Here is a 27974-nt window from a genome sequence, read left to right as displayed (position 1 = left end):
TCTTTAAAAACAGACTTTTTATTAAGAATAAATAATACAACTTGCAGTTAATTCCCTAAGGGCACAATATATTACAGAGCTGTAACTAAGGAACTGAAGTGGCAAACAGACTGGTAATAGCAAGAGGGAGACCGGGAGAGGAAACACGCTTTTGTCAAAGTGAAAAGACTTCACTGAACTTCCCTGCCTACCACCTGCCCCTCCCCGGGTCCCCTCTGTAGCCACCACCTGCTCCTCCATACCCTCCTCCTCGATGATAGCCTCTCCCTGCTCCGTAGCCTCCCCCTGGGCTACCTTGGTATCCTCTTCCTCCTGAGTGCCAGCTGGAGTAGCTGTGGCCACCATACCCTCGAGCTCTGTAGCCCGAGCCGCGCGGGTAGCCCCCCCAGCCCCTGAGGCCGCCTCCGTTGTCGTAGCGAGGCATTTTGGGGGGGCGAGGGCCGTCACCAAACCTGGCAAAGAGAAACATTGTATCCTTAGAATCACGGAATCCTTCTGGTTGGAAAAGACCGTTCAGATCATCAAATACAGCCATTGACCCAGCACTGCCAAGCCCACCACTCACCCGTGTCCCTCAGCACCTCATCCACAGGGCTTTGAAATCCCTGAGGGCTGGGGACTCCACCCCTGCCCTGGGCAGCCTGTCCGAGTCCTTGATAACCCTCTGGGTGAAGAAACTGCTCCTGATATCCAATGTATCACCCCTGGCACAACTTGAGGCCATTTCCTCTTGTTCTATCTCTTGTTACTTGATGCAATCTTACAGATTCAATATTTACAAGAAAACATCACAGGAATAATCAACTGCCAAGATACTCAGCTGCTATGTCTCTATTTTATGCCAAGAGAATATGATGTTTGAACCCCAGTTGCACTTTCACACTTTTCCCCACTTCAGTAAAGAAAAGCTGGGAACAGCCTGGTCTGCCAAACAAGCAGTTCCTCCTCTGCACCATCAGCCATATCTACACCTGGGATAGAAAGCTTTCCCCTCAATCCCACTTCTCCAGCTCACACAATTGTGGAGAGAGCCCTGTTGCTGCTCATGTGAGCACAGTGACCTTTTGCTCCTCACAGAACCCAGCTGAAGTGCACACTGAAGCTGTTCTTTGGTTTGATCCTTCAGTTACCAACAGCTCACTATATTTTTCTGTGCTTTGGAAGCAAGAGGTGAAAACCAGGGGCAACGGATGAGTGCAAGCACAGCCAAATAGTTGTTTTCTTTCCAGAGACAGAGATGAGCAGGTTTACAAAAAAAAAAAAAATCATTTGTATTATCTTTTCTTAAAACGTGTTGTGTTTTGGAAGAGGCGATGGCAGCTTCAGTCCTGAGAGCCGCCCGCCCCTCCTGTGCAAACAGGCAGTGATCTGCCTACACTCCACTTTGGACACGGCAATTCTACATACACCCAGACTATGGACTTTGTAGTGTAAGCCTGAAGCTTCTGCCCTCACGGGACAAGACACCCCTGGTGGTTTTAGGCCTGGGAGGGAGCAGCGGGGCTGACAGCTCTGCCCTGCTCTGTCCAGGCCCTCAGTGTCCACGGGGACAGAGCTGGGGAGCGCTCCTCGCCCGAGCACTCCAACCGCACGAGCCAGGGAGCCAAGCTGACCTTGCACTGGCAGCCATGAGGCTGATCCCTGCAGCTGAGGGCCTGGAGATCTGGCGGATCACGTTCAGCATCCGCTCGTGCGCCGGGTCCAGCTGCCGGATGATCTCGGGGTCCTTGGTCACTTCCACCACGAGAGCCTCCATCGCGGCGCGCAGGGCGGTGACGCAGGCGGCCGCTTTGTGGGGCATCTTCAGCTTGATCCTGGGGCAGAGAGAATCACATCAGATCTATTACAGCTCCTAGCAGAGAACTTGCTTTGAAAGACGTTCCATAGAGTGGCTTTTCATTAGAGTGCTGCACACGCTGAGACAGAAACCCACACTGTCATCTTGGAAATTCCAATTTGTCAACGAAGGGGCGTGAAATTCAGAAGGCAAATTTGAAAGATCCCTAAAAATCTGATCTTGTTAAAACACAGGTCTCCTTCTCTTTAAATTTGCTCTTGAGATTTGACACACTCAGATTACGTAACCCCTAGCATCAAAACAGAAAGATATAAAAATACAAACCAAAACCATGAGGCACCTCAAGATTTTGAAAGCTCCAAGCCAACCTTTAAAAATATAGTGAATTAAGGAGCTTAAGCAATTCTTAAGCTCCATTTTAATGACCAGAAGGGAAACAAACAAACAAACAAAAGACCTCCAGATGGTATTTAGTCATGGCCATAAAATGTATGCTGCCAGAGGCAACCACCAAACCCTTAGCATTTCTCCCCTCAAGCCATGTTTCCGAGACTTAAAATCAAGCCCCCCTCTTATGGGGAGGTCCAAAATACATAGCACCTCTTATTCACATTCCAGTTAAAGGGGGAAAAAAAAACAACCAGCTGTTTTTATGGAAACTGCCTGGCACCTTGTTTTCAATTTAAGCAGATAATCTGCACGAAACACTGCTGCCAAAATAAACCACTCCCTTCCTCACAGGAAACAATGCCCTCACCATTAACCTGGAACAGCACATGGCTTGCTCTCTATTCTGAAGAGACTCATGTCTGTGTGAGCAGCCACTCCCCCTCAGTCTGTGTTCTTTCAGAGACCTGAACATTCCAAGCACCAGGGAGGTCCATACCAGTCATCCACCAGAATGAGCTCCCCATCTGACAGGACCTTCTTGGAGGCAAAGAGAAGCAGCTGCAACGGGCTCACCAAGGTCATGGCTTTGGCAGAGATGGCTCGTGTTCGAATCTGCAGGTGGGAGAGGAATAGGACTCTTGAAATGGAAAACAGATCCCTACACCTTCCTCAGGCCACTGCAAGCAGAGCATTTTGTAAAAAAAACAAAACAAGAAAACAACAACAAACCAAACACCACCCCCAAAAATCTATGTATAGTATCAGGAAATTACAAGAGCACACATACATACAAAATTGAATGCTGGGCAGGTGGTTACAGGGTTTCAGCACTGGCTGCTGTGAAGAAACACCAAAAACTACTTGCAATTTAAAAGTATCCATTTAAAAAGTATTCATTTTTCCAAGACTGTATGTCTGCAATGATGCAGCTGACACCTTGCAAGAGCCATCTCATGCTCTGTCAACCTTCACACAAGCAAGGCACAGCTGAGTTTCCTTCCTACCTTTTGCATCACTGGGGCTGTGATGACGAGCTCGTAGGGTTCCACACATGCACATCTGGAAGCTGCTACACGGCTGTGCAACCAGCCCACTTTGTCATTTTACAGAAACAAGACCTGGAGCTTTTGTACCTTAAGTGAGCACTTGGACAATAACAAGCCATCTGACCTAAGCCAGAGATAAGAGCACTGACTACACGGGCTACTGCCCTTCATTCCAAAGAGGAACTGAAGAGTGGTACTCAGGATTTCAGTCTCCCACCCTGACAGCTGCCTTTCCCCCTCCCCTCTTTCACACAGGGGCTGCTATGCTTGCTTGTCCTCAGGGAGAAGATTTGCTCCTGCATGGAAGATACCACACATACTCAAAATAGAGAAGCTGGCCAAAGCTAGAAATTGTAGCAGAGAAATGGCCACAATGAAGAGTGTTGAACCTTCAGTCTCTGCCTTAGTCATCTAAGGCCACCGTCTTAGTCACTCTTAGTTTCCCATATATGCACTGATGGAATAAAGCATTGCTTTTTGAGTTCAAAAGTCTTTTGGCCCTTTTAGGGGAGCTCACTTTACAGAGACAGCTGAGGCAGATCAAAGGTCTGACCCACCAGGGATCCTGTCATAAAGGGTGAAGAAGCAGCAAAGCCTCACCATGGCACTATGCACGTGGGAATCCCCAAGTCTCAAGCTGAGTCCCCAGCCAATGCCCAAAGGAGCCCAAATTGCATTTATTACCAATGAAGTGGTGGATCTGTCATGACTAAAACAAGTTGCATGTCAGCAAAAAGGACTGTGGATATAAAAATCAGCAGAAATTAACTGTAATTCTGACCTAACCAACGTATACAAGGTTTCAGAAAAGATGCTTGGGAAGTGGGAGTTTTCCTTGGAAGGCAAGAAACTACCTACATGCCAGAAAGGAAGCACCCCACTACCAGATTACATCTCTCTGGATTCAGAAACAGCAAAAGTGATAAGGGCAGAAATTCTCTAGTGCCTGATTAGTATGGAAGAGCCCCTGAAGCAATCTCTTAAAGAAGATAATAATTCAGATCTTTTTCTGTGATCTGGCTGTTTACACAGAACTCTCAGGAACTGTCTATGCAGCTAACACCTCTACTACAACTGAAACTGGTTGATTGAAAGTTACTGTAAAGGCTGAGTGACACCATGACCACATAAGGTTCCCTTTCTGCAAAGCCAAACAAACCAAGAAACCCCAAACAAGCTAAACACTACCCAGGATCTTTATTCATAGAGCTGCTTTACCAAAAAGAGCCTCTTGGACAACTTGGCAGCAAACGAACAAATTCAAAGTCTTTACCTTTTCTCCAAACACAAAAAAAGGTGATGGATACTTGATGTCCTGGCTGCTGAAAGGGCAGTTGACAGATGACTTGTGGATGAGTGCATTGTGCCCCTCAGTGGTAAGAATCTTCCTCTTCTCCTTGTGGTAGCAGACATTGGGGTAGACCCCAAAAGCAAGCAGGGAGATTACGACATCCAGATTATTATCTGGTCCAGTGTTGTTAAAGGGTTGAGTCACCAAACATTCTGTTGACAGAGAACAGAAGACTGGCTTGAACCCACAGGTCATACAGGACAGCAGAGAAAGGTTGTTCAGGATCCTGGATCAATGCATTTTCTGATCCAATCAACTGCGAGATGCACATCTGTTCTCAAATGACCTCTGCACACGCAGCATTTCAGTTCTACATTTCAATTTATTCATGGAGAGCAAACAGCTCAAAAATACTACTACAAAGAGATATTTTTCTCTCCCAAGCTCCTCAAAAACAAGGACAGAGGGGTTCGCCCAGAATGTGCTGCACCACAGTGTGTTTCCTGTCATTTGTTTTGGAGATGGATCTTTTGGGGGAGGTCAGGATGGATGTTTTCATTCGTTTATTTGTTACAAACCTCCCCAGAGTCTCTGGTGGCTTGTTTTCAGGTCATCTTGCCCAGAAATAAAGTTAAGGATAAATGCAGCAATGATCCTAGCAGCTCAAGGAGAAAAAAACTTAAAGGAATTAAAAAAAAAAAAAGAAAAAAAAAGAAAGAAAAAGGAGGGGGAGATGGACATCTGCTGAATTCAGCCAGCCATGCCATGACACTGAGCAAGCAAATTCAGAACCTGGTCAACTTTTAGAATCTTTTTTTCCTTAGGAAATGAATAATATGCCCAACTACTGCACATCCCTGTGGCACAAACCCAGGAAACCACAGGGCACATAATATGCTGTTTAGATCACACAGACCATCCCCTAAGGCTAATGAAAAGAAAGGGGGGAGCACAGCACATTTTGGAGATGCAAAAAGTGAAGGAGAATGAAAATCAGGGAGGTAACTCTCTAAGAAAAATTGCTTAATAGCTTTTTGCTGCTTCAGCCCTAACCTCAGCCTCCAAAATCTCCCTGTGCTGGCACCACAGCCATCACAACTTCTCTGGTTTAGACAACTGAGAGAATGAGTTGTCACTAAAATTTCATCTGAAGGCAGCTGCTAAAGCAGAACAGCTTTATGGCAAATCCACTGCAGGCCTCTGTGCTGTGTGTTCATCATTGATTATCTTGCTTATTTGTTTCTCATCTCAGAATTAAAAATGCAATTGTTAAAATACTATGTTCAAGCAGAATCACCTTCAGGGAAGCCAGATTTAACAAGTATCTCTTTCAGCTGGACTTTTGCTTCCCAGGTCATTCTCAGAGTAGACATGCTGAGTCTTTTGTGTTCACAGAATCTTTTTTCTGCTTCTTCCCCACCCATTCTGAAAAACAAAGAGAGAGAATTAGAAGCCGTTTCAAGAAAAGGGAAAGTGCAACAGTTCAGCTCTCACAGTGTCTGTGGGTATATCTAGTCTGGGCACGAAGCTGCTCACCCTGTGTCACCCATAACTTCCCACAAGACAATATACCTTGCATCATCCCAGGCTTGGAAGACGGAGAGTAAAGCAACATGATCTGAAAACCTGTTCCCAGCAAAATTCCTGTGGACATAACCCAGGCGTTTGCCTTCACTGATGAAAGGTTCAGGGAAACAGGTGGCTGCAGAGATAGTGCACACAGCATCTCCCACACTGAAAGAAACCACAAAAGGTATTGGGATTAGGTTATTCACAGTGTTGCTGCCAGCAGCTGCTACAGGCTGTTGATACAAGGAAAAACTTCTCTGCTAGAGACCTTAGGAATTTGTCCCTCATCTACTAGAGCTCTTCACAGAAACACTTCCCTGAAAGTGGCCATTAAATTAGCTCCAATTCCAGTACTTTCACAACAGCAAGTGTTCACAAGCCCTTTGCCTATCTTCCCTCTCCTTCCCCATATCCATACACCATCTTTTTCTGGTGGAAAGGACCCTACAGCCATCACAATTCTAAATAACAGATCTTTACTTCCGCTAAAGCAAAACATGTGGATTAATTTTCCTTATCTTCACATCACCCCACTTCTAGCTCACTGCTATATATTTGGTGTCTCACTCTTAATTCCTAAGTATTCAGCCCCTTCTGCTCCCTTGCAGTTAACTCTGAATTTCATTACTACTTTATTCCCTGTACTCTAAGTTATTTAACCCCTGCTCTCCTGAATATTCCTTTTCTTATCCTCAGTTGTAGCATTTATTGCTCATCTAGATGTTTTTGTTTTTCTCCTGTAGAGTGCACATCTAGAGTCTCAATAACTCTGAGAAACAAACCAAAAAAAGGACCATGGAGACTACTGAACTTACTAAAATATACAGCCCATTATCATCATCTTGCCAAGACGAGGTTCAATGGGAAGCTTGGCAAGGATTCTTCCAAGAGGTGTCAACTCATCATTGGAATCCAGGGCATCAAGGTCTGAAACAAGATCTTTTATTGGTTAACTAATCCCAGACATCCTTAGAGAAGAAATTTCAGAATTTTAATAATTGTGCTTAAATAGAAACCCACCTATATTTAAGTTTAATGTTGTTTACAATACTGCAACTTGATTTTCAAAACTGGTCTGAGGTAAAATAAATTTTACTTTAGCTTTACACATTTTGCTACCTCCTCCATAATTAACTACTATCTAATGACATTTTCTCATTTCTTTTCCATTTGCTCCTGTACAAACCACTGTTAAACTTTTTTCAAGTCCCCATATTTGATCTTACTAACCTAAAGTAGTTTCTGCCTCAGGAAAATTAAAGAAGCCCTATCACAGAGACTGAATGGGAAAGCAAGCAAATAAAGGACTCCTTAGCCACCATCAAATCCATTTTTCTTAGTATCTCTGGAACTCAAAAGCCTAAAGAGTCTCACCATCCTAAAAAAATAATAGTAGTATATACACACTGACAAACCAAAAAAATAATCCCAGGTCATTCAGGAAAAAGAGGTACCTACAGAAACATCAATTTGGTGTTAATGCTAAAAACATTCACCTATTTCCCAGCTCTGCATTTCTTATCTGCAGTGTAAGAAAAGCACTAACAATTTTAAGATCATAAAGTCATTTACACAAATACAGAGCCCTGGCTCTGCTTTTTTATTCTGGTCTCCCTTCTATGTACAATTTATGTTGTCTCCTTCCATACTTTTTTCCTAATCCAGTAGGTAATTCAGTTGTGAGAAATGTCATGAAATGCTTATTTAGCAACATCTGCAAAGTATGCTGAGGTTCAAGTTCACTGCTTTAAATCCAAAGCGTAAATACAGAGTTCCTCCCCCCTTCATTTTACTCATATTCTAGACACTTCCCTAAAGGAACTGGGGAGACAGCTTAACCCTCACCTCAGTGTCTGTTTTAGGAGGACACTGATGCCTGCCTATCCATAAATTGGAGATTTAATTACTTGACACTTGGGTCAGCACACTGTATAAAGCAGTAATTACATAATAAACTACTAACCTCTTTTTTTAATTACTTTTATAGTCGTTTTGAGAATGCCTAAGGCACTGGGCTGAATCTGTGTCAAACACAGCAGTGCCACAGCTGGAAAACAGGAAGCTGGAAGCTAGCATAAGTTACTGGTAAAATAACAAAACAAGGCTGAAGCCTGAAGGCTCAAGTTTCTTAAAGGACTGACACTCCACTTGGGAATTCATTTATTTCTTCAGCTGCAGGAAGACATTGCCACCCACACAATGCATCCAGGAAACACCTTGCTGCTTCAGACAGCAGGCCGCTACACAAACAATGGAAGCAGAGATGTTGAAGTGGTTTGTTAGTGACCAGCACATGTGGGACATCACCTGGCATCAGCTTCACTAACATACAGCCTTGTGGACAAACCACGTACCCCTCAGCGTGCGTTCTGCTTCAATCACTGCATCCAAAGGTGGGGGCTCTATGGCTTTGGCCAAGAACTGACCGATTCCTCCCAGCCGCAGCAGTTTGATGCTCAAAGCAATTTCATGAAGTGGTGTTCGAAACATTTCAGGTGTCATGTGGGTCTGAAGTCTAGAAGGAGAACAAACAACCCCACATTTTTCTGAACATTCACTCTCGTCACCATCCCGGCTCGTCCTGTCAGCCTGAACTCCTGCCCTGCAAAGCCAGTGCTGCCCCCCAGCCGACCCACCAGCTCACACTGTGCTCCTGCCACTTTGGCTCTGCTGCAGGCATTTGTCTTCTGCTTTTCTCAGTTCTCACCCCAGGATGCATTTACAATGGAAACGTGCACAGGGCGTAGCCCTCCCATCCCCACGACCCACTGGGGGCTCCAGCACACACAGTCTGCACGGCTGGAGCCCCCAGTGTCCAGCCCCACACCTGCCCCCTCGCAACCATCTCCTACATTGCCAAAGAAAGTCTTCCACTCCTGAGAAAGCCAACCTGCTTTACATACAAACACTTCTCTGTGTGTCCTATCAACTCCAAAGCACCCAGCTCCTCCTACATGTTTGTACTTTGATCACTAAGGAGAGTGAGTATTTCCAAAGGTGTTTTTCTGGTAGGAAAAAAGACCAGGTGGAAACACATGGAGCTCTTATGTCTTTAGCACAGTATGGTTAATGATCCTTTACCTTGCTGGTTGCACTATTAACTCCTAGGAATGACTGCACTGAGCAAGAGACAGCTAGAAAAGGTTTCAAAACTCCTTGAAAAAATATTCAGATGGCACCAAATGTATATGGAATCTCCCAAAAGATTCTCTGCACAAGTCCACACTCTTTCCTTCCTAGGCACCATAGACCTAGTGTATTTTCCTTTTATGTTCTTTGAAGGAAGGTTACCTTGAAATCATGAAGTCCCATGATTACTTCTGTAGCTTTCAGTCCACTGTCAGAAACTATTAGTTAAAATCACTCCACTATACAAGACAGCAGACCTAAATAAATTTCACCAATTTAACAGAAGTTTCTGATCAACTGATGCTTTCAGAGGTTACAAAAAGTTGAACATCAAAGCACAGCTATGCATGAATTGCTGTGCAAGAAAGGGACACTGAAACTTTCATGAGAGAGATCAAACACTGAGTCTAACAGCTGGGCAGACCCCTGCAACCAGCAAAAAGATTTCCATGGATCTGGGGACTGAGAAACAGCTTGGCAGATAGGTCAGAAGTTTCAGGAGCAGGGAAGGTGCCAGAGCAGCAGTTCAGCAGCCTGAAGGGGATTCCAGGCCACTCACTGGGGATGGAGGGAAAAGTAACATCTGTCTTCTCTGCTTTTTACCACTTCCATGACAAAATTGCCTCTTCTGTGAAGATGCCAAGGACACGTAACGTTTGAAGGTAGACTAGAGCCTTACCCTCATTCCATGGCTCTTTTCTGACTTGCCTCAACTCCCAGACAGTATTATTTTTCCCCTGAAAGGCTCTGTAGGTTACAGTGAAGTTCTTAAAATCACAAACACTTTATCCACCTCATACTACAGGTACAAGCACATACATCTTATATTTTCTAAGCAAAATAACAGATACCCAAGAATTTCCGTGGGAACCGACTTCATGCATCTCCTCTCTGTGCTCTCTGCAATGACTTCCCCAGTTGGGTCAGAAGCAGCACTCAACAGTTCTGGGAGAAGCCTCTGAGGTTCTGCTGTCCCCCAAGAGCACAGCCTCACCTCTCAAAGCGAGCTCTGCTGCACAAACGGAAACAAAACCCAGCGCGCACACGCCCGGCTCTTCCCTTCCGCTGCTCCAGATTGGTTTTGGACGCCCAGACTGTGGCATAGTTTGTCATGTTATTGTGAGCAGTGAAGAGCTTCACTTTTTGTCTGTTACAGAAAAGAAACAAACAACCAGCAACTTAAGATCAGACGTTCTCCATCTCAAGTCCTGCCAAATCAGTCCCTATTTTATTCCTTACAGCCACGCTGCTTTCAAGCAGCAAACCACGCCTGTTTGACCAGCTGAGCTTTGGCTAGTCAGGATTTATCTGGAAGCTGAAGTATCCTACTCTTAAAAGCAGTGCCCCCAAGCTATGCACAGAATGAAGTTTTCACATCTGTCTCAAAAGCTTAAAATTCCCACACAATTCGTGAGACCCCCTCTGTGTGATCTGCTCAGAGAGCAGGCATAGCAAGACAGGATCTGTAACAGACTACAAACATCTCTTTTCCATCAGCCCTACACTGAGTGTTTGTAACAGCCACTTGGCAGACAACATATTTCAAATACTCATGGAGACCCAGTGACACCTCACATCAATAGTGTGAGGGCAGCTGCCCAAAACCAGCCCACTGAAATGCCACTGTGCTCTGTAACTGTGCTGAACTGGCTGCAGACAATGCAAATTTGTCCTGAGTGAGGTTCAGAGTCCTCAAACTCAGCTCTGTGACTCTGGGAACACAAGGCAGTTCTGTGTGTTCAGAAAACCTTTTTTGCATTCCAAAGAATAGGATTTACAAGACAAAAAGCTACTTCATGAACTCACTTGCAGGAGTCTATAACGTAGACCACGTCATTGATGGTGATGCTGGTCTCTGCGATGCTGGTAGATAAAATAACCTATACAAAAAAACAACAACAGGAAATGCATATTGAAATGTATTTGGTCTGAAAAATACAAGGATGGACTGCAGGATAAAATATATTAACTACGGCAGGATAAACTATGCAACTTCTGTCAAAAAAGAGGCAGCAGCACATTCCCAAAGCATAGGAGAAGCACGTGTGGCAGCGCAGAGAGGGCTCCTACTTTTGTCACTCCAGGAGGCACAGGATCAAACACCCGCCGCTGCTCCTCCAGGGGAATCTGAGAATGCAGAGGGAGAATTCTATACTGGTGGCCTCCTGCAACATGATTACAAGAAGGTCAGTAACTATCACTGTGCAAACTTCTTTAATAATTTCTTCCCGCTCATTCTCACAACAAACCAATCCCGTCCCCCTCAGCGAGCCCTTATCTTTACACATTCCTTAGTTTGCTGCTACTAGGAGATGAAACAGAACAGAACACAGTTGCTTGTACCAAAGCGTGGATTCATTTCTAGATGCTTCTGCATTGTATATATCAAGTTCCAGCCAGGCAAGAAAACAAGTACAGCTCCTGGGACGTTCAGGGTCTTGATATAAATTAACAGGGCCTCAATGAGTTCAAAAGAAGTTTCTCTCTCATTCAGCTGAGCCATGGAGTGCTTTGTTTCTGGGCCATACTCATCGCTGCAAATAAGGTTGCAATTGGCCTACAAAAACAAACAAAACAAAAAAAAACCAAATACACCAAACCACTAGAGAAATCGTGCGCATTTATTGACTCAACCTGTGGAGACTGGTTGGCCAAGTACATTGGAAAATGGGACATGTGGATAGGGAAAGCCATCTTGGGCACAGCTGATAGAATGACTCACAATAAGCAGCTCTAGTCCTGCTTCCCCAGCTTTCTCATACAGGACTGGAACTGTAATTCCACTGCAGTGAAGTATAACTCCATACACATTTTTAGCAGGAAGCTGCTATCAAACTAATTTAACTTCCATTCAGATGAACGTGGATAACATAAGAAGCAGAAGTAAATGCTTCTCTCAATACAAACTAATACTTTCAAAAAATTTCAAACACCTGACCAGAACAGCAGCTTCAGATCTACAAATTAAAAGCTGTGGCATTAAAGTGAGAGTATTAACAATGCAAGAGAAGAAGGGAGAGAATCTAAATTTCCACCCTGAAGAGGTATCACCAAGCTCATATTTCTGTATCTATTTATTCTTCCAAGGTCACCAACGTTTTCACCTTTAAAAGTATCTCAGCTCTACCTTTAGAGAGAAGTAGGCTGACAAAACATGAGAATTTTAGCTTCAACAAAAAAAAATACAATCAGTTTACCAGGGCAATGAGAAAACTCAATTCTATTTCTGAAGTTAACAGTAGTCTTGGGTATCAAAAATACAAAAGCTGCTAAAAAGTTCAACAGTGCTGCATGAGTTACACTTGAGGCAGAGTCCTAACTGCCACTAGTTTAATTTTTCATATTAAAATTCAAACATACATCATCATCTTCACCACCCTCTTCATCCTTGTCTTTTTTTTTCTTTTCCTTTGGTGGAGGAATGAACTGAGTCATTTGAATGCAATCTTCCAGAAAATAATCTGCAAGGACAGACAAGGCATGGTTACCAAGCCTGTGGAAGGTCTTTCATCATCTCTCAAGATTCTCCAGAGAAAATTGTGATGTTTCAGAGTATGAAGCCAAGACAGAAGAAAACTCCTTGACTATCAGCTAGGGTATGAGAATTATTCCCACACTGTTCCAGTGATTATTCCTCAATTCAATATACTTCCACCTCATTTTTTTACTGTGGCTTTTTTTTTTTTTTTAAATTCTGGCTGATTTAAAGATATTTCTACTATTCCTGGTATCACAGGCAACTGATCTGAAACATCACAGCCTGTCCACTACTGCCTCATTCTCCAGTGGAAACTAGCCCAAGTGGTGGTGCTTTGAGCTGGGGGGGATGTTTGTGGTGTGGTGTTTTTTTGGGAGATGTGTGTGGTGTGGTGGTGGAAGTATCGTGTGTGATTTTAAACCAAATGGTGCTATGAAATGGTTCACTGTTACTGACTTCTTTGCCCTGTAAGCCCTATCTGTAAGACATGACAATTCAAGAGAAAAGTGTATCTTGCTGTACACACAACCCTAAAGCATATGACTGATAAAAACTAAAGCAGTTCCTGGAAGTTCAGTGATTTACCTTGGACAGGGTATGTTCTACCAAAGACCTCCACGATAGGACAGTTGAAGAAGTATTCACAAAACATACTGGTATCAATGGTGGCAGACATGAGGATAACCCTGATTTCAGGATATGCCTGAACTACGTCTCTCAGCACCACCAAGAGAAAGTCAGTCTGCATTTAAAGAGAATAAAAGTATCATTAACTTTTTAGCAACATCTTCCCAAGAGACTAGAAAAGAATCACACAGACACATGTATTGAGGAGGAGCTTTTTCTGGGCAACAGAAATAACAATTGTCACAACAATATATAACCAGCAACAGTTTTCTATTATCAGAAACAGTTGCCAGTGCTTTATTCAGCAAATACTGCAATTCTAGAGATAATGTTAGGATTTTCAGTGTAAAGAAGGCTTATTCTGTGACCAGAATGAAACAAACTGAAGAAAAGCATTCAAAAGTAGTGTGCTTCTTTCCCAGCAACACACTACAACCTAAGGTCTTTTTAAAGTTGGTTTGCATACAAAGTAGCCATAGTTCATAAAATAAATAGGAATGAATCCATGCAATTGTTTCCACGTTTTTATAGTTCTATTTAATCCCAACATTTATTTAGCTTTGTCATGCAGTTAAATGGGTCCTTAGTTCAACAGGTAAAATTTCAATCTCATTCAGAATTTAAAAACTTGAATTTTACATCATTAATACCAACTTAATAGATTAGGAGATCTGAAAAACCTGCCTTGCAGCTTCATCTAAATGAGTCCCAAAATTCTGCCAAAACAAGCTTAAACATTATGTCAGAACTTAGTGGTTTCTCTCACTCTTTGTGTGGCAAAGCTGAAAACTATACAGAAGAAGAATCAAAGGGACAGAAAGTGTTTCACATTTCTTAAATTACACATAATCCCTCCCCTAATTCTACTGCCACGTTGCTGCATTTTTCTTTCTGGAAAAACCAAATTTAAATGTATCACTATCAAGATTGCAGCTTGTGTAATGACCACTGCTGTTCTGTTGCAGAGACATGACACTGCCAGTAAAAAAGTGTGCCAAAATAAAGGTGACATTCAGCACATTCCCCAATTTGGACAAGAAGTGCATGTTCTGTGGCAATTCTACCTTCCAGAGAGGATAAGGATGTAGGAGGAGATCCTAACAGGCAAAACAGACAGGGCAGCAAGTAAGCACAAGTCCTTCCTTTTTCACTGAGGTAAGGAGTAATGAAGAGGTTTTCTAAAAGTCACAGCCAAAATGGACAACTCACGTGTGTGGCAACAGTAAAATGCAGTTTCTTTTCACACATGTACTGCTACACAAGAACACATGCAAAAATTCAACAGAAGCACAGAGAGAAACCAGTTAACTCACATTAATGTCTCTCTCGTGGATCTCATCGACAATAACGTGACTGATGCCACGGATTCCAGCCTCCACCTTTCTCAGAAAAACACCTTTAACAGACACAGAAGGTAAATGTTTGTGTAGGTAATAGCTCAGTTCTCCCCCCCCGGCCCCACCTAACTTCATCAAGAACAGTTGGTTTAAAAATCAAGCAGCACAGAGGCTGCCTAGCACCTTTTACAGCCCCATCTCTAACTGCCATTGGTACAAGTGATGGGGAGGGTGTAAAGCATTACTACTAGGAACACTTCCTTCTTTCCCATCCAACACTGCTTCCCTTTCTGCCTCTGAAGGACAAGGGCAATTTTATCTCTTCAGGAGATCACTTCTGTGTGGTATCCCACCTGTATGATCATACTTATGAACAACAACCCGAATCCTTCTCTGCACGCCGGTACGTCACCAAACTTATTACATGCATAAAAAAACCACATCAAGCAGATTTCCCAAAGATTTTAATGTAACTATGTTCCTGCTTTTGCTGCTAACTCTTGAGAATTCAGCCCGACCACCAATAAGCTCCCAAGAGAAACAAAGCAGCACAGACCCACAGTGCAGAACATGAGGCTGGCGTGGGGCCGAGGCAGCACGGACTCGAAGCGGACGCTGTACCCGCAGCTCTGCCCGGGCTGCTCTCCTCTCTCGTATGACACACGCTCTGCTACAGAAACTGCACTGATCCTCCGAGGCTGAGGGGGGAAAAGGTTTTCTCTCACTTCATGCTGAAGCTTTTTCAAGTTATCAGAACACCACCAAACCCAAAAGAGTCAATTATAAAAGCTCTAAGTGTCCGGCCCTATGATTTCTTTACAGAGTAGCCATTAAATAGTAGTACCTACAACAGCAGGCTTTTTTTCTTCTGAACTGGTCAGTTCTGCACAAAAAATTACAAAGGATGGATATAAGGAGATGTGGGTACTACCAGCTGCCATCTGACAACTCACTTCCCCCCAGTGTGCCAAAAAGTTTTCACCTGGGCAAGGAACAAGCCAGATTATCCCAACTGTAGCTACACAAAAGAAAAACCCACCAAATGAAAAGAAACCTGATGCTGTAACATTAACCAGACTTCTCAGCACATCCTAATGGGTGATTTCTTCACCAAGCTGAAGTGGCTGCATCTGCCACACGTTCCTCACCTGTGTCACCACTATGTTGCACTCTGCAGCTCGGTCAGTTTTGATGTATTCATCCAGGATGTACTGTGGCACTTGAGTGGTTTTGCCACAACCAGTGGCACCACGAATCACAACCACAGAATTGTCACGGATTGCATCCAGAATTTCATTTTCAAAACTCTTCACAGGTAAGGTCTCTCTCTCTTCTTGGATCTGGAAGAAAACAAACAAACCACATTTTGAAAAATCTTCAAAAATCAAGCTTTTCTGCTCCACATCCATACTTTGTCTCACTCTTCTACACAGGTTTCACTTACAGGAAGGGAAAGAAAAACAAAGGAAAAACTGTGTAAGAACAAGTAACAGCTTGGATTTTTTCCGTACACAGCACAACACATCTCCACATCCATCCCACCAGAGCATCCAGCACTTTGGAAAACTTGGTGTGTATTACTACTGAAATCCAGTCTTACACACTTGACATAAAATCTGCTCAACTTCCTTTGGGGAAGAAAGAGATGAGGGTAAGGACACCACAACACAGGAAGCTCACTTACCCTTTGGAATTCCGGATCCTGCTCCAAGCGGTACATGAAATCACTTTTCAAATCCATGCTTATTTGCTCTGGAGTGAGCTGCAAAGACAAGACATTGTTCAGAGGCTTTTTAAACCCTCTGCTTATCTAGATCATAACTTGAGTATAAAATCAGTCACATCAACGTAATGATTCCAAGTATCAGGACAGGATGGTCTCCTACATAATCCCCTGAAATCAGTCATCCCTAGGAGCTACCCTATTTCATTCATTCCAGTGTGTTAAAATTAAATGGCCAATCTCAAAGTCAGGAAGATCAAAAATACTGAAAGGAAAAAAAAGTTTGTTTAAATATAAATGTTCCAGAAGCATGTGGAAAACAAACAACAACTCCATTATTTAAGCTGTCTTACATTTGCCAGAGGACCCTCATCAATATTGCAGCTGGTCCAAGGGTTCCAGTTGGAATGAGGTGGTGACCATGGAATGACCTCTGTATGACTTTGTCTCTGCGATGGTTCAAAATGGGCCAGCTTTCCAACACTAATCAGAACGGGATTACTGGGATCTTCAGGCTACAAATCCAAAAGCAAAGTGGGCAAAGAAAGATAAAAGTATGAAACCAGCAGGGCGGATGTTAAACACTGGAGTGTTTGAACCACACACTCACCGCAGGCACAACCTCCAGAGACAGCTCCTGTACAGTGTTTTGCAGCCGAGTTTCTAAGTCAGAAGACAGTGACACCTCATAGGGCTCCACCTATTAAATATTTTAAAACTACATGTTGATACACACAAAAAGACAGACCATGGAAACCAGAACTGCAGGCCAGCAGAGAGAACACTGAGTCATCACACAGTTCCCAGTGAAACAAGGCTAAGGAGTCCCATCAGTTCCAGACTGGCTTTCTTGAAACATTTTGCTGACTTTTCATCCAAGAACCTGTAGAATATTTTTAACCACCCGAGTTTAATTTCAGAGGAAAACATTCCCACATTTGTAGCTGAATACCAAAAAAGCTAATGCCCCAGAGAATTAAACCAAATAGCCAAAAATTGTAGGTAACATCAACAGAACTCTTCAAGCTTCTAGAAAATGTATATTGAAAAAAAGTGTTAGAAATCCTATTTTGTTTAATACACTGCAAAACTAATTCACTGCTCCATTCACATACAAAGTTCTACTTCTGATCCAAATCACTGGCCAGAAACAGCTGCTGATCTAAAGAATCAAAATTATTAACTTGTAAGCTGTTTCATATTGAGAGAAATTCTACCTCTCTCATCTTTGTGTGTGTTATTAAAATAAAAGCAACAACCTCTGACCCTTCTACCAAACTCACCGATTCTCCTTTTTTCTTTGCCTGTCCAGAATATGGTTCTATGACTCCAAGATGGTAGAGCTGTCTGACCAAGGAAAGGGCACAGGCCTGTGCTGCCAGCTTTTTGTTTGATCCGTGCTCACGACTGAAAATCCCTGTGGCACACAAAGGTCAGAGCTGTAGCAGCTGGCGAGTCAAACAGCTTCCACAGAAGATACTGCCCAGAAACGGGCTCTGTGACTGTTTCAGGGCCAGGTTTCAGGGAAGGAGTCTCAAATCTTGACAAATCCAGAGCTCCAACATAAAATCCACCCAGGCTCCTTCCACAGCTGACTCACACTGGCTGTGCAATGTTACTTACTGACTTCCTGTGGAACTCCTGTCAAGTTTTTTCTGCATTCAGTGACTAAGGAAGTATAATTACCCTATACCACCCAGCAACACCACACTAATCTCACAGGAACCTCTACATACATGGGTATGGACAGCAAGTTCATGGCCTGGGAACACATGAGACACCTGCATTTCTCTGAGACATGAAGAAGAAGTGATCAAGACAAAGAAAACCTACTGCATCTCCCAAACATTTCTTTGTGCTGAAAAAAGAAACAGTAGTGGAAGCATGTCATGGATGAGCAGTAGCAACAAGCACAGCACCCAGAAAAGATTTCACATGAGGAAACAAACTTGAACCTTGACACATAACTACAGAAGTCTGTACCCATGAGCATGACTTACTCCTCTGTACCAACACCTCTCTCTTGCTAAGGTAAAAATCAAATAGGGGCACTTACTTCTGCCCAACTGCTTCACGTAAATGTTCATTTCTGCAATAAAGCTCCTGTAAGAGAAAGAACAAACCCAAAGGTACAATTATCAACAGCTGACACTGCAAAAATAGCCACTCTTTCTACTTTTTCAAGGCAAAGATCACTGTGTCCTCAGTCAGAGACTCTCAACTCATCCCTACGGTGCAACATTACTGCACCACACTGGGTGGGTGCGGTTCTAAAGGCAAGGCCCTTATTTTGGCTTTATACACTTTTGTTTTGGTCTTTTACACTGAGATTTTGAATCTGATGCCTGCATTTTCCTTGTCTAAGTCTCAATCTGCCACCAGACTACACAAGTCATTGGCATTTTTCTTTTTTGTCTTGTAATATATTAATAAAAGACTTTAAGCAGAGAAATTTGTTTGCAAGAGAGCAAACAAACAGGGAGGGACTGTTTACAAGAGCTTATAGCAAGAGGACAAGAGGTAATGGATTAAAACTTGAAGAGGGAAGATTTAGATTAGACATTAGGGGAAAATTCTTCACTATGAAGGTGGTGAGAGACTGGAAGAGGTTTCCCAGGGGAGTTCTGGAAGCCCCATCCCTGGAAGTGCTCAAGGGCAGGTTGGATGGGGCCCTGAGGATGCAGCAGGGTTGGATCTAGATGATCTTTAAGGTCCCTTCCAAAACAAACCATTCTATGGTTCTATGATTCTATGCTTTTAGTCCCTTTAACCCCAAGTTAGCAGGTAACAGACTTGCCACCAACATAACCAGTAGATCTGTTAAGAGCCCTAGAAATGCCACCATTCAGCATTGAAATTTAAAGCCACATGATTAGGAAATATGTTCTGAGCTAAGTTTCAGGCAACAATTTTAAAGCAGATAGCACATGAATGTAACATTAACAGGCATCCCACTGTGCAACTAACTGTATCCCACATTATAGTACTAGAACCCACGAGTAGCCTGGGTTTAGCAGCTCAGGTGCAACACTTAATACAGCTGCCCTGGTTTTTGACACACACTTGGCCAGCTCAGAGCACAGACAAAACTAAACCAGGTCATTTTGTTAGAGACCATTCAATGTATCTGCACAGAAGGAGGCAGAATACTTGAATTTTCCCAAAGCCCCTGTTGCTGTACTCTGGGAACAACATATAGTGTATATGGAAGCACCTCTGCTCAGCAAATGTAATAGTTTGCCTAGTAGGCATGTAACCAATTCATTTAAAGTTAACTGGGATATTAATTTAGGCTTAAAAAAAATGAGACATATTTCAACATAGGATGATGGAAACCAAGATCCATGTTTTTAAGACTCACAAACCTAAGTGTGTATTTGCACAGATTACAAATGAAAACCACACTCTTATCAGACAGGATTTAAACTGGCCAATGTGATTCAAGCTGTATGACTGGGCTTTATCAGCCTGAGATCCTCTTTGAAAACTATGCCTTGGTACTTCCACAGCTGCAGGCAGAGCCTTGCAGCTGTGCCCTTCATTTCTTGCTGCAAACAAACAAACAAACAAAAGGTTAAGTGAGGGATTTTAATTTCAAGTGAGAACTCCTTCCTGTACTACCAGTGAACTGACCTTCAGGCACAGTGGCTTCATGGCTGGAAGGCCACTGGCTTTCAGGGACACAACAGCCAACTAAGGCACCGATGACAGTATGTTTCTCAGCCAGGCCTATAGTCAGCATTCAATCTCATTCTCCTCCACCTAAGGGGAGAACAGCAACACCAGAAATCAGTTTGCAGCAGAATCCCATGTGATTGTTTAGCACAGCCTCAGCAGATCTTTGGTGTTGCTCGTTGCTACCACCTTCAGCAGGAACACAAGGAGGCAAAGGCATCTCATGCTACCAGTGCAATCCCAAGAGAAAAGCCACATCCCATCCCTTAAGATTTAGTCAACACTTTGTGTATGAGGAGAGCAGTGTTTATATTTACAGCTTACACCCTCCTATCTAAATCAAAGTTTCCAAATAAAAAATTTCCACCTGTTACCAAGTTCTTATACTGTGTGACTATGATCAATTGACAAAAAATCCCCACATTTCTCCTTTAACAACCTTTGAGAGCAAGGCTAACATTTCTGTTATAAATGCTACTACTTTTTAAAAAAATCAAATTGGTAAGACATAAAGCAACTGGTATTTCTTAAAAAAATAACCAAACCCAAACTAGACTACTGTCCTCAAAACTCTACAAATATCTGAAATGTTACTTTCCTGTGATACATACCAAAAGGATTAAATCCAATGTTGCCCTCTCTCAACACAAGAAGACATTAAGATTGTCTCATGCCTGTCCACTCTATTGCAGCAGATACTCAGTTCCTCCTTCTGCCATTCCATCCAGGGCAATTCATACAAGCTTTCCTGGATGCAGTAAATACAAAACTCTGAAGTGCTCTCCAGTAGAGCAGCAGTAAGTGGGCTGAGAAACATACTGTCATCTATGCCACCTCATTCTGCTCAAGCTCATATGCACTTAAAATACATGGGGGTTGAGTGGTTTTACCTGCAGAAGGCATAACAAAATGAGCTGCACAAATAATCTGCAAGGTTCAGAACAAAAGAAGTGCTCAAGAACTGCATCTGCACCATGCATATCTTAAAATTCCTAGCACTGCACAAGCTAATCTTTTATGTTGCTCATTGAAGGGAAAGAAATGCCATTGCTTGAAAACATCAGTGGAGATGAAGTGACTTGAAGATGGGTTTTAAATGAGAATTTAGAACTTTCTGACACCAATACACATATTTGACATGTTCCAAATGCTTGTAAGACCTCACAACAGAAGAACACCAGAACTTCTGCAATTGAGACTCTCATAGAAGACTGTAGTAAGAAAATTCACTGGTCTCTCTAAAAAAAAGTAACTCTCACAGAAAAACAATTTATATAATAAGAAAAAACAACCCAAGACCCAACAACAGCCACATGCCATTGTTTCTCACCACAAAACATGATGGTATCTCACAAGAAACAATGCAGTGTCCTGAATGTTCTATTATTTGTAAAGACTATTCCAAACAGAGGTAAAAAAAAAATTAAAAACACCAACTCTTTATGCACGATCTGTTATTTTCATTTGGGACAAGCACATGTAAATTTTCTGATGGAATGGGCAGAAAGTCAAAAAAGAGTAATACCCAGCTGGTTTCAACTGAAAGTTAAGACCCTCAAAACTTCTTCAGGAAGATTCTGCCAACCTAATTTTTTCCAGTAGAAGATTCTGCTGCCAAAAGAAGTTAATTATCATAAAAATGAAACTACAGATCCTTGAAGTACATTTCTATACAAGCAAAATCCAGCACACTTAAGATTGTACAAAGGCAACTACAGTGATACAATCACTGCAAAGAACTGAGCACTCCTTCCACTCAAACTGACACCAACAGGTAGTGAGCACACAGCAACCATTTTAAAAGCTGCACATTCCTGAAAAACATTAGTCAGGCTCATCACCCCCCCCCTTTTCAAGATGTAGGGATGTTGTTGGTCCTGGTACAGAACACTGCTTGCTCAAATTGCACTCGGGAGCATTGCAACAACCTGCAATCAGCCACTGGCACTGAAAATATTCCTAACCCTTCCAAGGCAGAAGGTGATTAAGCTACCAAACCTGTTGTGATCAGGCCCCATTTCAGTGTATTTATATTCTTCCTGAATCTTCTCCTTTTGGAAAAACTGGTTCAGACGTGCCTTGGCATTTTCCAAGGTCCAGTTCCCATGAAGATCAGAATTTAAGTCCACTTCTGACCCAGAGGTCTAATATTGGGGGAAAAAAAAGTGTCATTTACTGATTTCTAATAGGTTTCAGTTTTATATATTTTTACAAGTCTTAAAAATAACTTGCCCAGATACTATAAAATCATTAATCCATTGCAGAAAATGCTAAAAGATCTCCAGTATTTCCTTCTTTTCACAACTAACTGTCTATACAAACAACTGGATATTGACAGTATCCAGAGTGATTTGTTTTGGTTTTAGCTTAAACAAGTGACCTGTCAGCAGTTGAATCTGCAGCTTCAGTTAAAACTAACAGCAAAACAGCAAATGAAAACTGCAAGCTTGGTCATAAATGTTATGAACAACTGCAAAGGAACCTATTTAAGAGCAAAAGTAAAGAAGAATTAGAGAGAAGGACTTACTGCCTGCACTTCTTGCTCCTCTCTCTTTGAATAGTAATCTTTCAGATTTGCACCCCGGTCCCACTGAGCTTCACCATCACCACAGTTTCCAGGAGCTGGACCTGGGCCATTGCCTACCAGGGGAGAAAACCAAACCTAAAGCAGCTCTCCCAAAATACACCCTGAGCAATGGAGAAGAACTGCCTGGCAATCCCAACAGGACATGAGCAGTCCCTCAGGTCTCATGCAGTCACTCACACCTCTGCCTCAAAACGACACTGACTCCTAACTACCCACCTGCAGAATGATGCTATTTGGGAGAAAAACCCCACCCAAATCTATATGCATCTATTACATCTGCATCTATGTAAATTACAGCTTTCAGTCTTACCTATTTCAGCCTCTATAAGCAAATGTGGAGGAAGAGGTCCACCCAAACTAGAACTGGAACCAGGAACACCTTTGGCTGCTTCATGTCTATCAGGAGTATCACATGTTGCTGGCTGAGAGAGAGAGAATGAAGGGAAATATCAGCACATTCATGCAGGGTAAGTTTTTGTACCATTTAGCCAGACAATTGTTCAGGCAGTTCAAGGAGATCATGCTCCATGTGCAGTAGTTATCCCCAGTAACTCTCAGTAATATCACCCTTTAAAAACCTGAAAGGAATACAACTGCTGAATACTTGGCTTTTTATGGGTGTTCTACAATAAGATTTCCAGCCAACACAACAAGCCCTGACTTACTGAACTTCAGCAATTAAAGAATCAACTTTTTCAGCACCCAGGATAAAACACCAGACACCAGTCCCTATCATACTACTTTATAATAAACACACCAAAAATGATGTAAGAAAGCATCAGTACCCTTAGGAAATGAAAACATTATGGTTAACCATTACAGTATCCATGCTTCCCATGTTGAGGTGTGTACACTGCCTCACTGGTCACACCTCTCTGCTTTGTTCAAGACAGAGAACATGCTGTGCCTTTTTAGGCTCTAGCCTAGTGACACACTGAGCTGCCACAGAACTATCTGGTGCCTCAGAAACAACACAGGTTGTGTCACCATCAGGCTTCACCAAGGCAGGGGCACCTCTTTCCCTGATCAAATGGTGTCTCTTATACAGATACATCCTTCATCAGGCACTAGAAAAAGGCTCTTCCAACAGAGAATATGTAGCTTCATGCTTTATTTACTGTTCTCTAAAACTGCTGAAAGATAGTTACCTCTCTCCTTAGCTCTTATGTGGCAGTAACTGCCCATATGTGGTTCAGAGAAACCAGTGAGCCTGTTTCACATGAGGAGCTAAGGCAGAAAGCATTTATGGTTTAAAAAAGTCACCTTTTCTATGTCTGGTTTGAGGTGTGTTGTTGTTTTTTTTTTTTAAGTACACAGTATGATAGATCATAACATGCATTTAAAACAACTCCCAGTGTGTGAGTACTCAGCATTCCAAATCAGGCTGCACCTTGCAGGGACCCTGGATGCTCTCCAGCCTCGCCAGGAAGGCAGAGCAACACAGAGCTGTGTTACCAGACCAGCTGACCAGCTGTAAATATTCCACCTTCCCAGCCCCACGAGCAGAAGTCCTGCCCTTTCAGCCTTCACTGCACAAGGGGTGCCAGGCTGAGGTCACTCCGGAGATGAAACGCAGCCAGCCCCACAGCATTGCAACTACAGATCAGCCTCTGGGAAGGAGGGAGAGCAGCTTACCCCAAAGGCAGGAATTTCCTCTCTCTTCATCTCGTTCACCCGAACCAAGTAGTTGATGAAGTCCCGGGCCGCGTTGCTCTGCGCGTCCTTCTTGTTGGTGGAGTTGCCCATGCCAACGTAGCTGAAGCCTTCCACCCGGACCTGCAGGGCAAAACACACCCCGTGGCATGACAGCTGAGAGCTCCCTGAAAGCCAGAGGGGCTGGAGCATCAGCCAGCAGCTGCTAGTCAGTACAGGGGAAATATTGTGACTCAAGTGTTGTTAAAGATCCTTTCACGTCTCCAACTTTCTGTAGGTTATGATGGTGCCTTGGGGTGCATCAGGAGGGGTGTCTCTAGGAGGGGTGTCTCCAGGAGGTCAAGGGAGGTTCTCCTCCTCCTCTACTCAGCCCTGCTGAGACCTCACTTCCAGTAGTGTGTCCAGTTCTGGGCTCCCCAGTTCCAGAGGGACAGGGATCTACTGGGGAGAGTCCAAGGGAGGCCATGAGGATGACGAAGGGGCTGGAACACCTGCCTGATGAGGAAGGGCTGAGAGACCTGGGGCTGCTCAGTCTGGAGAGGAGAAGACTGAGAGGGGATCTAATGAATGTCTATCAATACATGAGGGCAGCAAGAAGGCAGGGACAAGCTCTTGTCACTTGTGCCCTGGGACAGGACGAGGGGCAATGGATTCAAACTGGAGCCCAGGAAGTTCCACCTCAAGATGAGGAAGAACTTCTTTCCTGTGAGGGTGACAGAGCCCTGGGACAGGCTGCCCAGAGAGGCTGTGGAATCTCCTTCTCTGGAGACTTTCCAGACCTGTCTGGATGCCTTTCTGAGTGACCTGCCCTAGTTTTGCTCCTGCTCTGGCAGGGGGGTTGGACTGGATGATCTTCAGAGGTCCCTTCCAACCCCTGACACCCTGTGACTTACACCTCTGTAAGAAATATCCACAGTCTGTTCTCAGGGAGCACGAGCGTTTCCCTTGCTGAGGAAAATGAATCCAAGGAGGAAGGGATGTAACACACAGCAGCAAACTCTGCCCAGGTTCACTTTCCTCAACCTGAAACCCAGACTCTCAAACAAGAACAGGAGTGAGCTTGTGTCCCCTCTACTGTCACTCCACGTTACTACAGCCAATAAGATGGAAGGTACTTCAGAAACTTAGGAGACAAGCTTTAGAACATCTATTTTATACTCTGCTAGCCTGCCTGACAGGCTGCTGCAAAACCTGATCACAGGACATGTAATAAAAGTTCAGATAAGCCAGACACTTTATACCTGCTTTTCTGCAACCACTGCCCCTCAGCTTCAATTCTAATTTCACACTGACAGTCAGCAACCCAATTTCACTTCAGCTTCACCTGGACAGGCCCCTTACCTGTTTCTGACTTCCATTCTTCATTCTGCTGACCATATAAGCAGCTTTTTTACTCACCTAAATATTCTTCTTAAAAACAGCACAAAAGCAAGCAGACTTGCATGGAACACTCCTGCCAGCCCGAAGCAGAGCTTTGCATAACACTGCTAATGCCAGACTGCATTTGTCCTCCAGCTCCACCTTGGCTGCAGTGCCTCTAAAATTGGTTTAATGTCCCTGTGCTTCTCAGTTTTGTTGCTGGTGGAAGGATGAACGGGTGGGAAGGGCATCATGACAAATCTAACTCGTTTAGTGCAAATCTGTGGCAGCACTTGGGAGCCAGCCTGGCCTGCTGGTGGCCTGGCACTTGGCCTCAGCTCCTCTGCAGGGCCCCCCTGAGCTCACAGAAACACAGAGTGGGGGGTTGGAAGGGACCTGTGGAGATCATCTAGTCCAACCTCCCTGTTCAAGCAGGGTCACCAGAGCAGGCAGCACAGGTTCACATTTAGGGGGGCTGTGAATATCTCTGGAAGAGACTCCACAGCCTCTCTGGGCAGCTGGTCCCAGGGCTCTGCCACCCCAAAAGTAAATCAGTTTTTCACGTTTAGACTGAACCTCCTGAGCTCCAGGGTTCCCTGCTGGCCCCTCTGCTGTGCCTGGAGCCAGGACCAGCGCCGCGCGGGACCAGCACACCCTCCGGCAGCCCCTCCAACAGGCCTCAGGCCCCCTTCGGCACCCAGCCCGGGCTGAGCAGAGGTGACACACACCCCCAGCCTCAACACACGCGTCCCCCCGCTCAGCAGCGGCTCCTCGGCGCGGCCGGAGCTCCGTCCCTCCCAGGCCTCCCCCCCAGAGACACCCAGGCCGGCTTCGCACGCCAAGCCTGGACGCTTTGTCCGCCCCGCGGAGCAACCTCCCCAGCGGCTCGTGGCGCCCTCGGCTGCGAGCGACGAACCACGGGGGCCCCGGGCAGTCCCGGGCAGGCCCCGCACCCCCCCCCGGGCGGGCCCCGCACCCCCCGGGGAGGCCCTGAACCCCCCGGGCAGGCCCCGCAACCCCCCCGGGCAGCCCCGAACCCCCCCGGGCAGGCCCCGAACCCCCCCGGGCAGGCCCCGAACCCCCCCGGGCAGGCCCCGAACCCCCCGGGCAGGCCCCGCACCCCCCCCCGGGCAGGCCCCGAACCCCCCCCCGGGCAGGCCCCGAACCCCCCGGGCAGGCCCCGAACCCCCCCGGGCAGGCCCCGAACCCCCCGGGCAGGCCCCGAGCCCCCCCGGGCAGGCCCCGAACCCCCCGGGCAGGCCCCGCACCCCCCGGGCAGGCCCCGCACCCACCGGGCAGGCCCCGAACCCCCCGGGCAGGCCCCGAACCCCCCCGGGCAGGCCCCGCACCCCCCGGCAGCCCCGACCCCCGCCGCCCCGCGGCCCGCACCTCGCACAGGAAGGTCTGGCGGCTCCGGCCGCCGCCGGCGCGGATCTCGTAGGACGGCGTCAGCCGCCTCCTGCCGCACCAGGCGTACAGGTAGTTCTTCACGTCCCCCATGGCGGCGGCGGCGGCGGCGGCGGCGGGACGGACGCGCCGGAAGTGACGCGCCGGAAGCTGCTCGCGGCGACGGCGGCCGCGGCGGGACACGGGGGCGAGGGCCTGTCAGGGGCGGCCGCAGCCCGGGCCGGGCCCGCTCCCCCGGTACCACCCGGTACCACCCGGGGCTCCCCCGGTACCACCCGGAGCTCCCCCGGTACCACCCCCGGGGCTCCCGCAGGCCCCGGGGCTCCCGCAGGCCCCGGCTGCTCTGCCCCCGCCACAGGTGCGAGACCCGCGCCCATCCCCGCCGCTCCCGCTTCAGGCCAGGACGCTCCTCGCTGCCTGAAACAACGCGAAGGGGCGGGAAGCGAAGCCTCTGTGAGGGTGTATTTCTTGCCCGGTAGCTGCACCGCCAGAGGAACTGAGCAGCGCGTCCCGCGCTCCGGGGTTACAGAGGTTCCCATCTGCCTCTCTCCACGTTTCCCCCTCTCTCCCCTCCTCGCAGACATCCCGGGGGATCATTCCGGCTGCAGGAGGGGCCAGGGCGCGCATTTCCAGCTACACAGACCGTCAGGCAGTGCGGAGGGAGGGGTCCGGGCTGCAGAAGAGCTTTCCACCTGACAGCTGGTCACTTCTGACAGGTCAGGCAGTGCAGGGACGTTCAGCTCAATCCTGCCTTGCTTTTTGGTGCAAGGAAAAAGATGGAGAAGTGTCTGTTCCTACAGCTTTTCTGCTGCAGAGGTTTTGGTGTGGTTTTCTTTTTCGAATTCAGCATGAAGTGGATGTGCACAAAGACAGTGAGATCAGTCCAAACCTGTGCTTTACATACA

At 45.4% G+C, this 27974-nt stretch overlaps 1 protein-coding gene across 2 annotated transcripts; it reads right to left on the bottom strand.

The window, feature by feature from the left end:
* Positions 1–2: 2 nt before the first annotated feature.
* Positions 3–27182, bottom strand: DHX9 (DExH-box helicase 9). 2 transcript variants are annotated; one of them, XM_051624948.1, is made up of 27 exons: positions 27052–27182; positions 24286–24426; positions 22961–23072; positions 22591–22703; positions 22062–22207; positions 18445–18491; positions 17672–17805; positions 16999–17088; positions 16742–16903; positions 16350–16427; positions 15814–16005; positions 15222–15363; positions 14642–14724; positions 13287–13443; positions 12584–12684; positions 11567–11780; positions 11294–11388; positions 11030–11103; positions 10218–10370; positions 8449–8609; positions 6910–7021; positions 6098–6259; positions 5823–5950; positions 4508–4737; positions 2685–2800; positions 1614–1814; positions 3–452 (listed from the first exon to the last, which is right to left on the bottom strand). In XM_051624948.1, the coding sequence occupies exons 1-27, from the start codon at positions 27160–27162 to the stop codon at positions 188–190; spliced, it is 3720 nt and encodes a 1239-aa protein (XP_051480908.1). In that variant the 5' UTR covers positions 27163–27182; the 3' UTR covers positions 3–187. The 2 variants fall into 2 exon arrangements, with proteins under 2 accessions (XP_051480908.1, XP_051480909.1); XM_051624949.1 differs by lacking the exons at positions 22062–22207; positions 22591–22703; positions 22961–23072; positions 24286–24426; positions 27052–27182 and adding an exon at positions 20022–20111.
* Between the last annotated feature and the right edge of the window lie 792 nt (positions 27183–27974).

Source organism: Apus apus, chromosome 7, assembly GCF_020740795.1.
Source record: "Apus apus isolate bApuApu2 chromosome 7, bApuApu2.pri.cur, whole genome shotgun sequence".
NCBI classification, from domain to species: Eukaryota; Metazoa; Chordata; class Aves; order Apodiformes; family Apodidae; genus Apus; species Apus apus.
The sequence above is the reverse complement of the archived record's forward strand: the minus strand, read 5'-3'. Positions and strand labels throughout refer to the sequence as shown.